Source organism: Peromyscus eremicus, chromosome 13 (genome assembly GCF_949786415.1).
Source record: "Peromyscus eremicus chromosome 13, PerEre_H2_v1, whole genome shotgun sequence".
In the NCBI taxonomy this organism is placed as follows: Eukaryota; Metazoa; Chordata; class Mammalia; order Rodentia; family Cricetidae; genus Peromyscus; species Peromyscus eremicus.
Genome location: NC_081429.1, coordinates 36,179,503 through 36,190,551, shown reverse-complemented (window position 1 = coordinate 36,190,551; position 11,049 = coordinate 36,179,503). Strand labels below are relative to the sequence as shown.

The following is an 11,049-nucleotide window of genomic DNA, read 5'->3' as shown; positions in this document are numbered from 1 at the left end:
TAAAGTGCAGGCGAAATTGGGAATAAAGAGTCACAAAGAATTCTGTGTCTGTGACTCTGTGTGTGTGAGAGAGCGCGAACGCATGAGCGTGCTGGCATACGCTTGCCAGGGGCTGGACAGCTGTAGGACTTGATCCCTGTAAAAGGAAATGAAAGCCCTCACAGAAACAGGGCCCCTCCATCCTTAAGAGTCAGTTCTCACCGCTCCCACGCCTATCTTGCCAAAACTCTGAATCACCAGTCTATACTCATTAGTCCACATGTAGTCAGTTTATTAAAGCCAGGGCTTCTTCATCATGGATCCAGAAGGGAGGAGGTGGTAGATACCATACCCCTCCTTTCTCTGTTCCCTCCTTCTCCAACAACCCATCTACAGCCCAGCTCCCCGGACAAGATCCCAGGAACCATGGCTGGCGTCAGGCATAAATACAGAGGCCACAGCCTGAGTCAGCAGCGTCAAGGGGGGGGGGGGGGGGGCGGGGGGCGGGGCAGGACTGGACAAGAGGGGATGGGCTCTAGGGCACCTCTCTCAGGGCTTGTCCTGAGCCCACGGGCCCACAAAGCAAAAGACAAGGGACCAGTGGGCTGCCCTAGGGAATGAGGCTACAGCCAGCCCTGTCCAGCGAGGCTGGCGTGTGGCTCCAGGTTATCCGGGAAGAGCAGGAAACAGGTAAGGAAGGGGCTTAGGTGCTATTGCCCTGTTCCTGCTCAAAGAGTAGCATGGCAAGCTGGGTGCGGGAGCCGAGGCCCTCGAGCACACTCTGGCGACAGCGGTGGTACAGGTCCTCACTGAGGCGCGCACTGCACGGCTGGGCCCGGTAGCGCTGCAGCAGGGCCGGCTCCACCGCCCGCAGCACGTGCAAGCTGGAGAAGCGCAGAAACAGCTCGTACACGTCCAGGCTCTCCAGCAGCTCCTCCTCCTGCTCGGAGGCTGCCACCAGCCGTCCCCGGGCCGCCACGTAGTCGGAGTTGTAGAAGCATGCCTCGCTGGCGGCCTGGCGATCAAAGTGGCCGGTGTCGCGGCCCAGTTCCGGCGGCCCAGGCCCCTGCGGTGGAGCCACGGCGGGGTGAAAGGCCTGGAAGTGCATGGGGAAGAAGGCCTGCCAGCCAGAGATGGCGTGCATCCGGCAGCGGTTCAGGAAGTCGGGTGTGAGCACTGTGTCTGGCCCGGCCAGCAGGAACAGAGTGTCTAGTGGGTGCTTCTTGGAGAGGAGATCCATGAGACGCAGCGGAGAGGGTGCAGCTGTCTGCACACTGAGCCAGGGCACTCGGGCACCAGGGAAACGCCGCTCTAGCTCTGCCACGTGGGCCTTGACAGGTGCGAAGACATCTGCGTGGGCCGCTCGCTGGGCCTGGCGTGGCTCATACAGCAGCAGCAGGGTCAAGGATGCTGCATCACCAGGCTCCAGCGCTGCAGAGGCGAAGGCTTCCAGGAAGCCGGAAGCCAGGTCGCGTTCGGCTGCGGCTAGCGGAAGTAGCACAGTGAGCCGAGAAGCCTCGGTGACATAGGGCACCGGCAAGATCTCCACCCGGCTCAAGGGCCGGAGGAGCTGTACCCTTCGGGTGAGGGGCCAGCGGCCACCCTGGGGCGTCAATGCTTCCAGCCGCAAGTCTAGTGTGTACTCCATGCCTCGGGCTGGATCGAAACGCCGGTAGCCATTCACCAGCTGCTGCTTCTGGAGCCGCAGTGCCGGTTGGTAACGTCGGTTGAGTTCCTCTAAGGCTGTCCCCAGAACGTCAGCCACGTCAGCCTGGTCGGCCCCACGCAGCGGGCAACGGGGCGAGCCATCGGCACAGGAGAAAGCGTACTGTTCCGTGAAGTAGTCCCAGCGCAGAACCTCAAAGCGCGAGGCGGGGCGCGATGGTGCTGGAATGCCTACTGGCCAGGTAGAAGCCCGGTCCCCATCAGCAGCCAGTCTGCTCGTGTTCTGGATCTCCCACTGGGCCAGAAAATAGGCCATGAGAAAGCAGGGAGCCACAGAGCCAGTAGACACCTAGAGGCTATGTGGGCAGTGATACTCAAGGAGGACCCGCAGCCTACTGCAAACCTCTGCTCACCCAAGGGCCCCACACAGTCTCTCCACAGGTTGAGGCCGCTTGAAAATTAAAAGGGGGAATTTCCTGGAGGTTCCACAGAGGTCAAAAGAAAGACCTGGGATTTTAGCGCTGACTTTTTATTCCCCACGATCTCTCATAACCTGTTCCCCTTCACCCCTTCATTCCCCCAACCCTCAACACCAGATTGTACCTGCAATTGTTGAATCTCCTGGTACGTGCGGTCCAGCTCAGCCCGGGCAAATGCCTTGTGTAGCTGGTACATGTGCACAGGATCACGTACAGGGTGGGCTGTCAAGGCGTTGCGGAAACGGGAGTCCTCCTCCTGCACAGGTTCCCCAGGGCTCAGCTCCAGATAGTTGTAGTGTACCCCCTATGGAGAGGAAGGGAGGCATCCATAGAGGAAGGGAGGCATCCATAACGGGAACAATAACAGAACGGTCTTCCCCCACCTCCTAGTGTCTCATTTCCTAATGCTATGGACTTGGGAGTCAGAGTTCTGCAGATTTTAAGTCAATGTGATCAGCTGATGTTGTACAACCCTGGCCAAATCTCTCTGAGCTCATCTGTGAAAGCTGCCTCAGAGGCGTGCACAGGACTCAATAAAATAACTGACACTGAATACACACAGTACGCAAGCATCTCATACTTTTCCCTAATCCCTACACAGCCCTGCCTAATAACTGTTCCCATCTGCATGCACCGGGCTACTGAAGCTCAGATCTAGTAATTTACCTAGGACCACTGGGATTTTTAAAAATGATAGGTTTAACATGGAAACCCAGGCCTCTCTCTCTACCACTCCATATCTCCCCTGGGCACTATGCAAGCTCTGAGAGGAGACACTAACGGGGAGGCTCATCTTCCTACCTCATGGTCACCAGTACAGCCCACGCCCGTGGCATCAAGGATGCACCGTCCCAACCACTCATCTGGGCGAGCACTGACGATGTCGTTGCGGCAGCTTTCCAGGTGGGGGCGCAGCTGCTGCAGCAGCGTGCGCGACAGTAACACTCCAAAGCCCCCGTGGCAGTAGCGGCCTGGGGTGGTCTCTCCACCGATGAAGTCCTGGGGCCGACCAAGATAGAGATGGGTTGCCGAGGCAAGGCTGAGGTGGCCAGCTAGTCGGTCCAGTCCGTGCGCCTCAGTGTAAGTGGCATCGGGCACTAGGAAAAACCAGTCAAAGTCATCGCCGTGTTGCTCCAGCAGGTGGCGTAGCGCCAGGTGCAGGTGTCCGATGGGCCGCTCTTCGCCCAGTGTCACCACGGCCATGCCTGATGGGGTCCGGCGACCCCGAGCACCCGTCAGGAACAATACACGCTCCAATCGGTGTCCCAGAGTTCGGTTCACAGCCACGCCCAGTGTAGGCAACGTGGCCTGTGAGGTCAGCACTGCCACCAGCAGCCTCTGCCTGATGCCCAGCTCCGTGCTGATATACCGAGTTCTGGGAAAAGACAGTTACAAACAGGATAGCACACAGGCTCCGCCTGTTCTTTCTTCTCCGGGCCTGTTTTGCACCCATGAACAGGGTAAGAATAATATCTCTCCCACGAGGCACGAGAATTTAAGGGAAATACAGGTCTTAGCGTTTAGGAGATAGCAATTTCCATGCAGGTAAGAGAGAGATATTAGATCTAATTCCAGGTCTCACAGGGTAGTAATTGTGTCCCTGAGAGTAATACTTAATTTGAACCACCTGTAAAATGGGACTGGATGTATGTAAACAGTAAAGTGCTTGGCACACCTTGCATATACTTCCTGCTATCCGAAGATGCTGTCATTCCCCCCAAGTATGTCCTACTACTAATGATGTGTAGGAATATATGCCATAGTGTTGTAGAGAATGTCTTTCCAGAAGGGGCAAACTATGACAGTAACTCACCTTCCTAAGGTAGAAGGTAAGTTGTACAACTGGAAGTCACTGTTACTTAAAAGGAATTACTTCAGTTCGTGGGCAGAGGCATCAATGTGATGAGTACCTTCCTCCCTCTCCCATCTCATCCCAAGGTGGCCCTTGAAACCCATCGAGAAATGAAATACAGGTAAATTCCAGTTCCCTCCTTTTTCTTTCCTCCTCTTTATACAGTTACCCTCCTTAACACTAATTTCTCTAATCCTAAACAGACCAGCTAGGGGCCGAGAGGGTCTTTGGGGAACTATGGGTGCAGCCTGTTTAGCTCAGCTCAGATCCGGGCGTGATCCAGAAAAAGCTTCAAAACTGGCCCCCTGCCTCCCTGGAAAGCAGGGTCATAGGAAGTAATCGAGGCCCAAGGACTTCCTGGCCGGCCAGCCCCTTCCTTCCGGAGCCTGACCCGGCCTCCGGCGGCCTCCCCAGCACGCGCGTCCGGGTTGGTACCCGGGGAGGGGGGGAGTAGGCGGATGGAGCGGATCAGTACCTGACGGCTTTCTTGGCGGCCTGGCCGGGCTGTGCCGGGTGGTAGGGCAAGACACGAGGCTCCCAGCTCTCACCGGCGCCGGCGCCAGCCCCGGGTCTCTCGCGCTCCGCTCCGGGCTGCACCGAGTTGGGCCGGCGCGCCGCGTTGGTGTTGCCGCGCGGCGGCAGCTCAGAGTCTCCGGGTTGGGGCGGCCCCGGGCCGCAAGGCTCCTCCACCCAGGTGACGCTGAGCAGGCTCAGGGTGAAGCCCAGGGAGATGCCCACGGCCACAGGCCCCGCGGGCCGCAACACGGACAGCAGCAGCGACGCCCGCATGGCGTCCCGACAGCGGGCCCCCGGCCCCCGCGCAGCCCCAGGAGGCTCCGAGGGGGCGGGACCGGGGAGGGGGCGGATCCGGAGGGCCCGGGCCCAGCAGGCGGGCCCGCTCCCTCCCCGCCGAGCAGAGCCAGCCGCGAAAGCCGGAACCCCCGCGCTGCTCCGCTGCCCCTCCAGCGGCGCTCCGCGTCCCGGGCCTCCCAGGCGGCTGCTGTCCGACGTGTCAGGCGAGGGCTCCGCCCCCGAGGTGGGGTCTCAAGCCGTCAGCTACCGGAGAGGGATGGAGGGGGAGGAGGTTAAAGGGGAAGGACCCCCGGAAGTGCCCCCTCCCCAGCGGCGGAGAGGCAGACGCCGGGGGGCGGAGTCCCCCTGCTTCCCTCGGCGTGGTTGGTGCATCCCGGGTGACGTCAGGAGCAACCCGCCCCTGCCTGGATGGTGCACCCTGAGTGACGTCAGGAGCAGAGGCCGGAGCTGTCCATCAGCACCAAAGGCCGCCGGCGGGCTCAGGGGCATGGGGCCGCGGCTCCGGGGCAGCCCGAGCTCCTGCTCCTGCTCCTGTTCTTTTCCCGTCCCCGGGCCGGGTCCGAGTCACCCGGCCGTGGGGCGGCAGTGCCAGCCGGTGTTGGAGGTGGAGTGGCGACGCCGTCGCACAGAGACCTGTCTCTCCGGCCCAGCAGCCCCCTTCGCACGGCGGACTTTGCCCGGACCCCAGTCAGTAGGAGCCTCTGGCGTCCCACAACCCCGGCTCCTCCGGCCCTTGAACAGCCTCTCTTGCTCGGAAGCTCAGGTCACCTCCAGCCCAGGTAGATCTTGGACAATTCCAAATTGAGCCTCTCACAGATGGTGCTCGGGCTCGCCTCTTTTTTTTTTTTTTTTTTTTTTTTTTGCCAGCAGCGCCCTACCCTCGCCTGGCCCCGTCTAGTCCCTCTTTTAAGTCCATCCCAACCGCCTCTAGCCGGGCACTTGTTTCCCTTTTGTCTTTGCTGCCCGTTCCAGAGACGCTTCCAGAGCTGCCTGATGTGGGCACCAATTCCTTTGTCCACCGTGCCCTTGCTGAATTCCCCCACTCGCACTGTTATCCTGGTGGAGACCCACCACTGACTCTTGACCCCGATTTCCTGTCAGGTTGACCTGGGAGGGTGACCCCCCTTCCATTCCCAGCACTATGCCGGGTACTATGGAAACTCTGCGGTTCCAGCTGCTGCCCCCGGAGCCAGATGATGCCTTCTGGGGTGCACCCTGTGAACAGCCTCTGGAGCGCAGGTATCAGGCACTGCCGGCCCTCGTCTGCATCATGTGCTGTTTGTTTGGAGTCGTCTACTGCTTCTTTGGTGAGATCCCCCACATTCCTCACCTGTGCCCCTCCACTGTTTCCCTGAGGTCCCTTTTCTGGTGTCTCTCCTAAACCATTGCCAGCCCATCTCGCCCCCATGGCTATATCTTTCTCTTGTTGATCCCAGATATATTTGTAGATCATTGACTCTAGATTCTACAGGGCAGAGGTTTTTAATTTAGGCTCTCTGAGTTTGAACCTGGCTCTATATGTTAGTCACTGTGGTGTAATAGGGACATTAACCCGAGTCTCAGCTTTCTCACCTGGACAAAGGCAACAATGTTTGTCTCATATACATGAATTAGTAGGTACTCAAAGGACAGTAGCTCTTGTAGTGAAGATGTGTTTGGATCACCAGGCTAAGTGGACAGTGAAAACACTTAGCATGGTGGTTGAGCATGGTCCCTTACAACAGGGCATATTGTATGGTGGGGGCGAGACCTAGAATATTCACACTTGTGATACATATTAGTGTGGGCTGGATGGTAGTCACACACATGGAGATCGCCTACAAGGCAGACTCCCATAAGGATGGTTATTGTGAAGAGTTGTATGGGGGAGGGCGTGGTATGTCTGTAATCCCAGCATCCAGGAAGCTGAAGCAGAGAAATGGAAGCTCAAGGCCAGTATGGATGACATGGTGCAGTGGGGTGTGTGTGTGTGTGCGTGCGTGTGTGCGTAGTAGCTGCAGGAGTTCAGTTGAACAGGTGACTGTGGGTCCAGTTGACAGCTCTTGAGGTCTTGGCCCAAGGTCTTGGCTGCCTTCCTTAGAGAAAAGTATATCTTTTTCTCATTTCCACAAAGGTTATCACATGGGCTAGTGGTAGCTTAGAGTAAATGCCCAGTGGATTCTTCAGAAAGTTATAGAACTTCACAGTGGAGACTGCCTTCTATGAGTAGGGACCCAAAGAAAGCCTCCAAGAAGATAGTAAGTATCAGAACCAGTTTGGGCAAAAGGGCTGGCAGGTTTGCCAGAGTGTGGCAGACTCTATACCTCCCATTGGATCAGTTGGGAATATGGGGTGTGGGTCAGATGGTCTTTCCTTTACATTTTTGCAGAGTGGGCAGGAGAAATGCTCCCCCCACAAGGGTTTAGGACATGTAATGGGTCTTCAATGATCTCCACTCCCTCTGCTCTGTGTATCTACTCTCTCTGCATGGTGCTCTGGATAGCTTCATTCCTTATCCTCAGCTCCCATGTCATCCTCCTCATCTTGGATGCTCCTATCGTGGGATTCAGAGCCTTTTTCTAAACTCTGCTCCTCTCTGACTCCAGAACCTTCTGGTCTCTGATACCCCCCGCCCCCATTTCTTGGGACCAAATCTCCTTTTTCTCTTTAATATCTCTCTCTTTGGCTCTCCCTGCCTCTCCTTGACTCCCAACTCTGCCATCCACCTTCCCAGCTGTTCAGGATCTACACCCCGCCCCTCTGTCAAGTACTGCTAATGGGTATAAATTCCCTATAACCCCCTCTTCTGAAACTCCTCAACCACAACTTCTCCACATAGTCCTCTAGGATTCCCTACTACCCCATATGGATCCCAGCGCCCTCCACTGGCTCTCTTTGATCCCTTCAACTCCAATCAGGAGACCATTCCTCACACTGTGGTCTCTAGTGATCCGATCCCACTTCCCTGGCCACAGCGTTCCCCTCTGTCCTTAATAATAATCTCAATGCGTCTACTTTTGTCCCCCAAACCCAGCTCTGCTGTCTCTGTAACTTCCCAGCAGTGCTTTAGCTCTGAAGCCCTGTGACCATAAAAGGATCTCATCTTCCCACAAACTTATGTGACCTCACCCCTATACATCACTTTTTTTCTGACTTCCAGAGTCTTCATCTCTGACTAGTCCCTCCTCAGAGGACCCCATTGCTGATCCCCTTGTAACTCCAATGAGTGATCTCTCTGAACCCTATGATTCTAAAGACCCCATTGCCCCATTACTGATTTACTCAACCCCAGTGATCCTTAACTCTGACCCTCAAAGATTTCAAAGCGTTATTTCAATAATTATGTCTTCCCAGAGATTCCAGCAAACATTTACACGCTCCCCCCTGACCTCTAGCTATACCGCTGAGCCCTGTGACCTCTAATTCTCTTATTTTTTAGCTCCGGTGTCTCTGATTTCCTTGTGACTTTATGTTCCCAACCCTCTGACTTCCAGCCTGGAGACACCGTTCTGGCCCCTCACTGACCCTGTTCCCCTCCAGGTTACCGCTGCTTCAAGGCAGTACTCTTCCTCACTGGGTTGCTGTTTGGCTCAGTGGTCATCTTCCTGCTGTGCTACCGAGAGCGGGTTCTGGAGACGCAGCTGAGCGCTGGGGCAAGCGCAGGCATCGCCCTGGGCATTGGGCTGCTCTGCGGGCTGGTAGCCATGCTGGTGCGCAGCGTGGGCCTCTTCCTGGTGGGGCTGTTGCTCGGTCTGCTGCTCGCTGCTGCCGCCCTACTGGGCTCTGCACCCTATTACCAGCCTGGCTCTGTATGGGGCCCACTGGGGCTGCTGCTGGGAGGCGGCCTGCTCTGTGCCCTGCTCACGCTGCGCTGGCCCCGACCGCTCACCACCCTTGCCACTGCCGTGACCGGAGCTGCGCTCATCGCCACTGCCGCAGACTATTTTGCTGAACTGCTACTGCTGGGGCGTTACGTGGTGGAGCGACTGCGGGCTGCGCCTGTGCCGCCCCTCTGCTGGCGGAGCTGGGCCCTGCTGGCACTCTGGCCCCTACTTAGCCTGATGGGCGTTCTGGTGCAGTGGAGGGTGACAACCGAGAGGGACTCCCACACAGAAGGTGAGAGGGCACAGACTAGGGTGGGCATGGGAAGAAGGGATGGACAGAGATGGGTGGGGTGATGCAGGGATTCGTGAGCCGGGAACGAAGCTATACACACCCAAACTGAAAGGCCTCAGTTAGGAAGTTGACTTGGCCAGGGTCTAGGAGAATAGGGCTAAGGAACAATATTCATTCAACAAGAATGTGTGGGACACTGGCTGTAGGTCAAACCCATTCCAGGCACTGGGTTGACAGAGCAGAGATGAAAGGAAAGGACAGAGGATGTAACTCAGTACATGCTTGCCCAACATGTGAAGGGCTCTGAGTTTGAGTCCCAGGACCACAAACAAACAAACAAACAAACACTACCAGAGATGTACACCCATTCCCTTATGGGTGTACATCCAGGGCAGCCGAGCAACAGATAATAAACATGCAAACAAACCAATAAGTTAATTCCAGTTGTGCGGAGTGGTATGGAGTGATACAAGGTAACATAAAACTGTAACTTTATGGAGTCCACTGTAGCAAGAGTGGCCAAGGAAGGCTGCTTGGAGCAGGTGCGGTGGGTGTCGACCCTCTGGGCTGAATTTTGTTAGGACAGTGAGATGCCCGTGGAGGGCTTAGAGCAGGGGAGGAAAGAACATAGGTTAATGTTGGGAATGTAGAACATTAGAGCTGTGGTTCTCAACCTGCCTGATGCTGCAAGCAACCCTTTCATATAGTTCCTCATGTTGTGGTGACCCACCAACCATAAACTTATTTTCCTTGCTACTTCATAACTGTAACTTATTTTTGTTGCTACTTTATAACTGTAATTTTGTTACTGTTACGAATGATAATGTGTTTTCTAAATGGTTTTAGAGGGGGTCTGTCTCACCAAGGGGGTTGAGACCCACAGGTTGAGAACCACTGCATTAGTGGGAGGTAAATGGAGACAGGAAACAGTGAAGAAGCATCTGTCCAGTTGAAAGGTGATGGCGGCTGGCCTGGGAGTCACCCAAGGCCTTAGGATTGGAACAGTTGCGGAGGGGGTATTGCATATACAGGCCTTTGCAAGAAAAGAAAAACTGTGGCAAGTGCCATCTTGGAGGTGGGAAATGAGGAAGGGAAATAACAGGGTGGAAGTGGGGGCCAGAGGCAAGGGACCGTGCCAGCCTAACGCCCCTTGAGAGAAATGGAGAGAGAGGGCTAAGGGAAGAGCTATGTGAGCTGAGTCTTCTGTGCCCACCCTCTCTCTCCAGTGGTCATCAGCCGGCAGCGGAGGCGAGTGCAGCTGATGCGGATCCGGCAGCAGGAAGAACGCAAGGAGAAGCGGAGGAAGAAGAGGCCCCCTCGGCCTCCTTCCCGAGGTCCTCGGGCACCTCCGCGGCCTGGTCCCCCGGACCCTGCCTACAGACGCAGGCCTGTGCCCATCAAACGCTTCAATGGAGATGTCCTCTCCCCGGTGAGAGCCCAGAGCCCCTCCAGCTCCAGAGTGGGAGGAGTGTGTAGACCAGCCATGCAGGACTGAGCCTTCTAAGGGGACCCTGGCCTTAAAAGGCCTCCGTTTTTCTATCCATCAGAACCTCTATCCCTGGGCCCTGATGGATCCGGCTTTGTAGATGTCCACAAGTACTGACATTAAGTGGATATGGTATATGGTGCGGTTTAGGGCTGTGGACTCAGTGTGGAGATGCCTTGGTCAGGAGAGTGTCAGGCCTGGGTGGTCCAGGGAGAGGTGGATCTGCGGCAGCACTCATGCCCATGCTTATCCCCACAGAGTTACATCCAGAGCTTCCGGGACCGGCAGACTGGGAGCTCTCTGAGCTCCTTCATGGCCTCACCCACGGACACGGACTATGAGTATGGGTCCCGGGGGCCACTGACAGCCTGCTCGGGACCCCCCGTGAGGGTGTAGTCATGTTTCCACTGTCTGAGACCACTCTGCAGTCATCAACTCTGCCAGCTTGGAGAGTCCTGCCAGCCCACTGCTGCGGCTGGACGGCCCTGTGGTCCTTGGCTGACTCTCCTTGGAGAGGGCTGGCCAGCCACCGGAAGGGAGGCTGTGTCTCAGGCTAGGGAGGCCTGGCCTGAGGGAGAAGCTCCCGTCCAAGCTCCCGAGGGACTCGGGGATGTGAGCCCCGCTGGGATGTGCTCAGGGTTGTGTGTTGCCCATACATGCGTGTGCGAAGGGGTAGGCTT

At 56.6% G+C, this 11,049-nt stretch overlaps 2 protein-coding genes across 2 annotated transcripts; one reads left to right on the top strand and one right to left on the bottom strand.

Moving 5' to 3' along the window:
• Nucleotides 1–516: 516 nt before the first annotated feature.
• Nucleotides 517–4,868, bottom strand: Chpf (chondroitin polymerizing factor). The gene is made up of 4 exons (XM_059278446.1): nucleotides 4,451–4,868; nucleotides 2,925–3,498; nucleotides 2,248–2,427; nucleotides 517–1,939 (listed from the first exon to the last, which is right to left on the bottom strand). Exons 1-4 carry the CDS (start codon nucleotides 4,762–4,764, stop codon nucleotides 683–685), a joined length of 2,325 nt encoding a protein of 774 aa, XP_059134429.1. The 5' UTR covers nucleotides 4,765–4,868; the 3' UTR covers nucleotides 517–682.
• An 892-nt stretch (nucleotides 4,869–5,760) lies between these two features.
• Tmem198 (transmembrane protein 198) lies at nucleotides 5,761–10,873 on the top strand. The gene is made up of 4 exons (XM_059278298.1): nucleotides 5,761–6,095; nucleotides 8,308–8,883; nucleotides 10,110–10,312; nucleotides 10,628–10,873. Exons 1-4 carry the CDS (start codon nucleotides 5,930–5,932, stop codon nucleotides 10,763–10,765), a joined length of 1,083 nt encoding a protein of 360 aa, XP_059134281.1. The 5' UTR covers nucleotides 5,761–5,929; the 3' UTR covers nucleotides 10,766–10,873.
• The last annotated feature ends 176 nt before the right edge of the window (nucleotides 10,874–11,049 follow it).

Bases quoted from the DNA above. Each gene is read 5' to 3' on its own strand.
- Chpf (XM_059278446.1), bottom strand. From the start codon at position 4,764: ATGCGGGCGTCGCTGCTGCTGTCCGTGTTGCGGCCCGCGGGGCCTGTG. The intron at 3,499-4,450 runs GTACTGATCCGC...GTCTTTTCCCAG, and splicing joins GCCGCCAAGAAAGCCGTCAG to AACTCGGTATATCAGCACGG. The intron at 1,940-2,247 runs GTACAATCTGGT...TTTCTGGCCCAG, and splicing joins AGGAGATTCAACAATTGCAG to TGGGAGATCCAGAACACGAG.
- Tmem198 (XM_059278298.1), top strand. From the start codon at position 5,930: ATGCCGGGTACTATGGAAACTCTGCGGTTCCAGCTGCTGCCCCCGGAG. The intron at 6,096-8,307 runs GTGAGATCCCCC...GTTCCCCTCCAG, and splicing joins AGTCGTCTACTGCTTCTTTG to GTTACCGCTGCTTCAAGGCA. The intron at 8,884-10,109 runs GTGAGAGGGCAC...CTCTCTCTCCAG, and splicing joins GAGGGACTCCCACACAGAAG to TGGTCATCAGCCGGCAGCGG.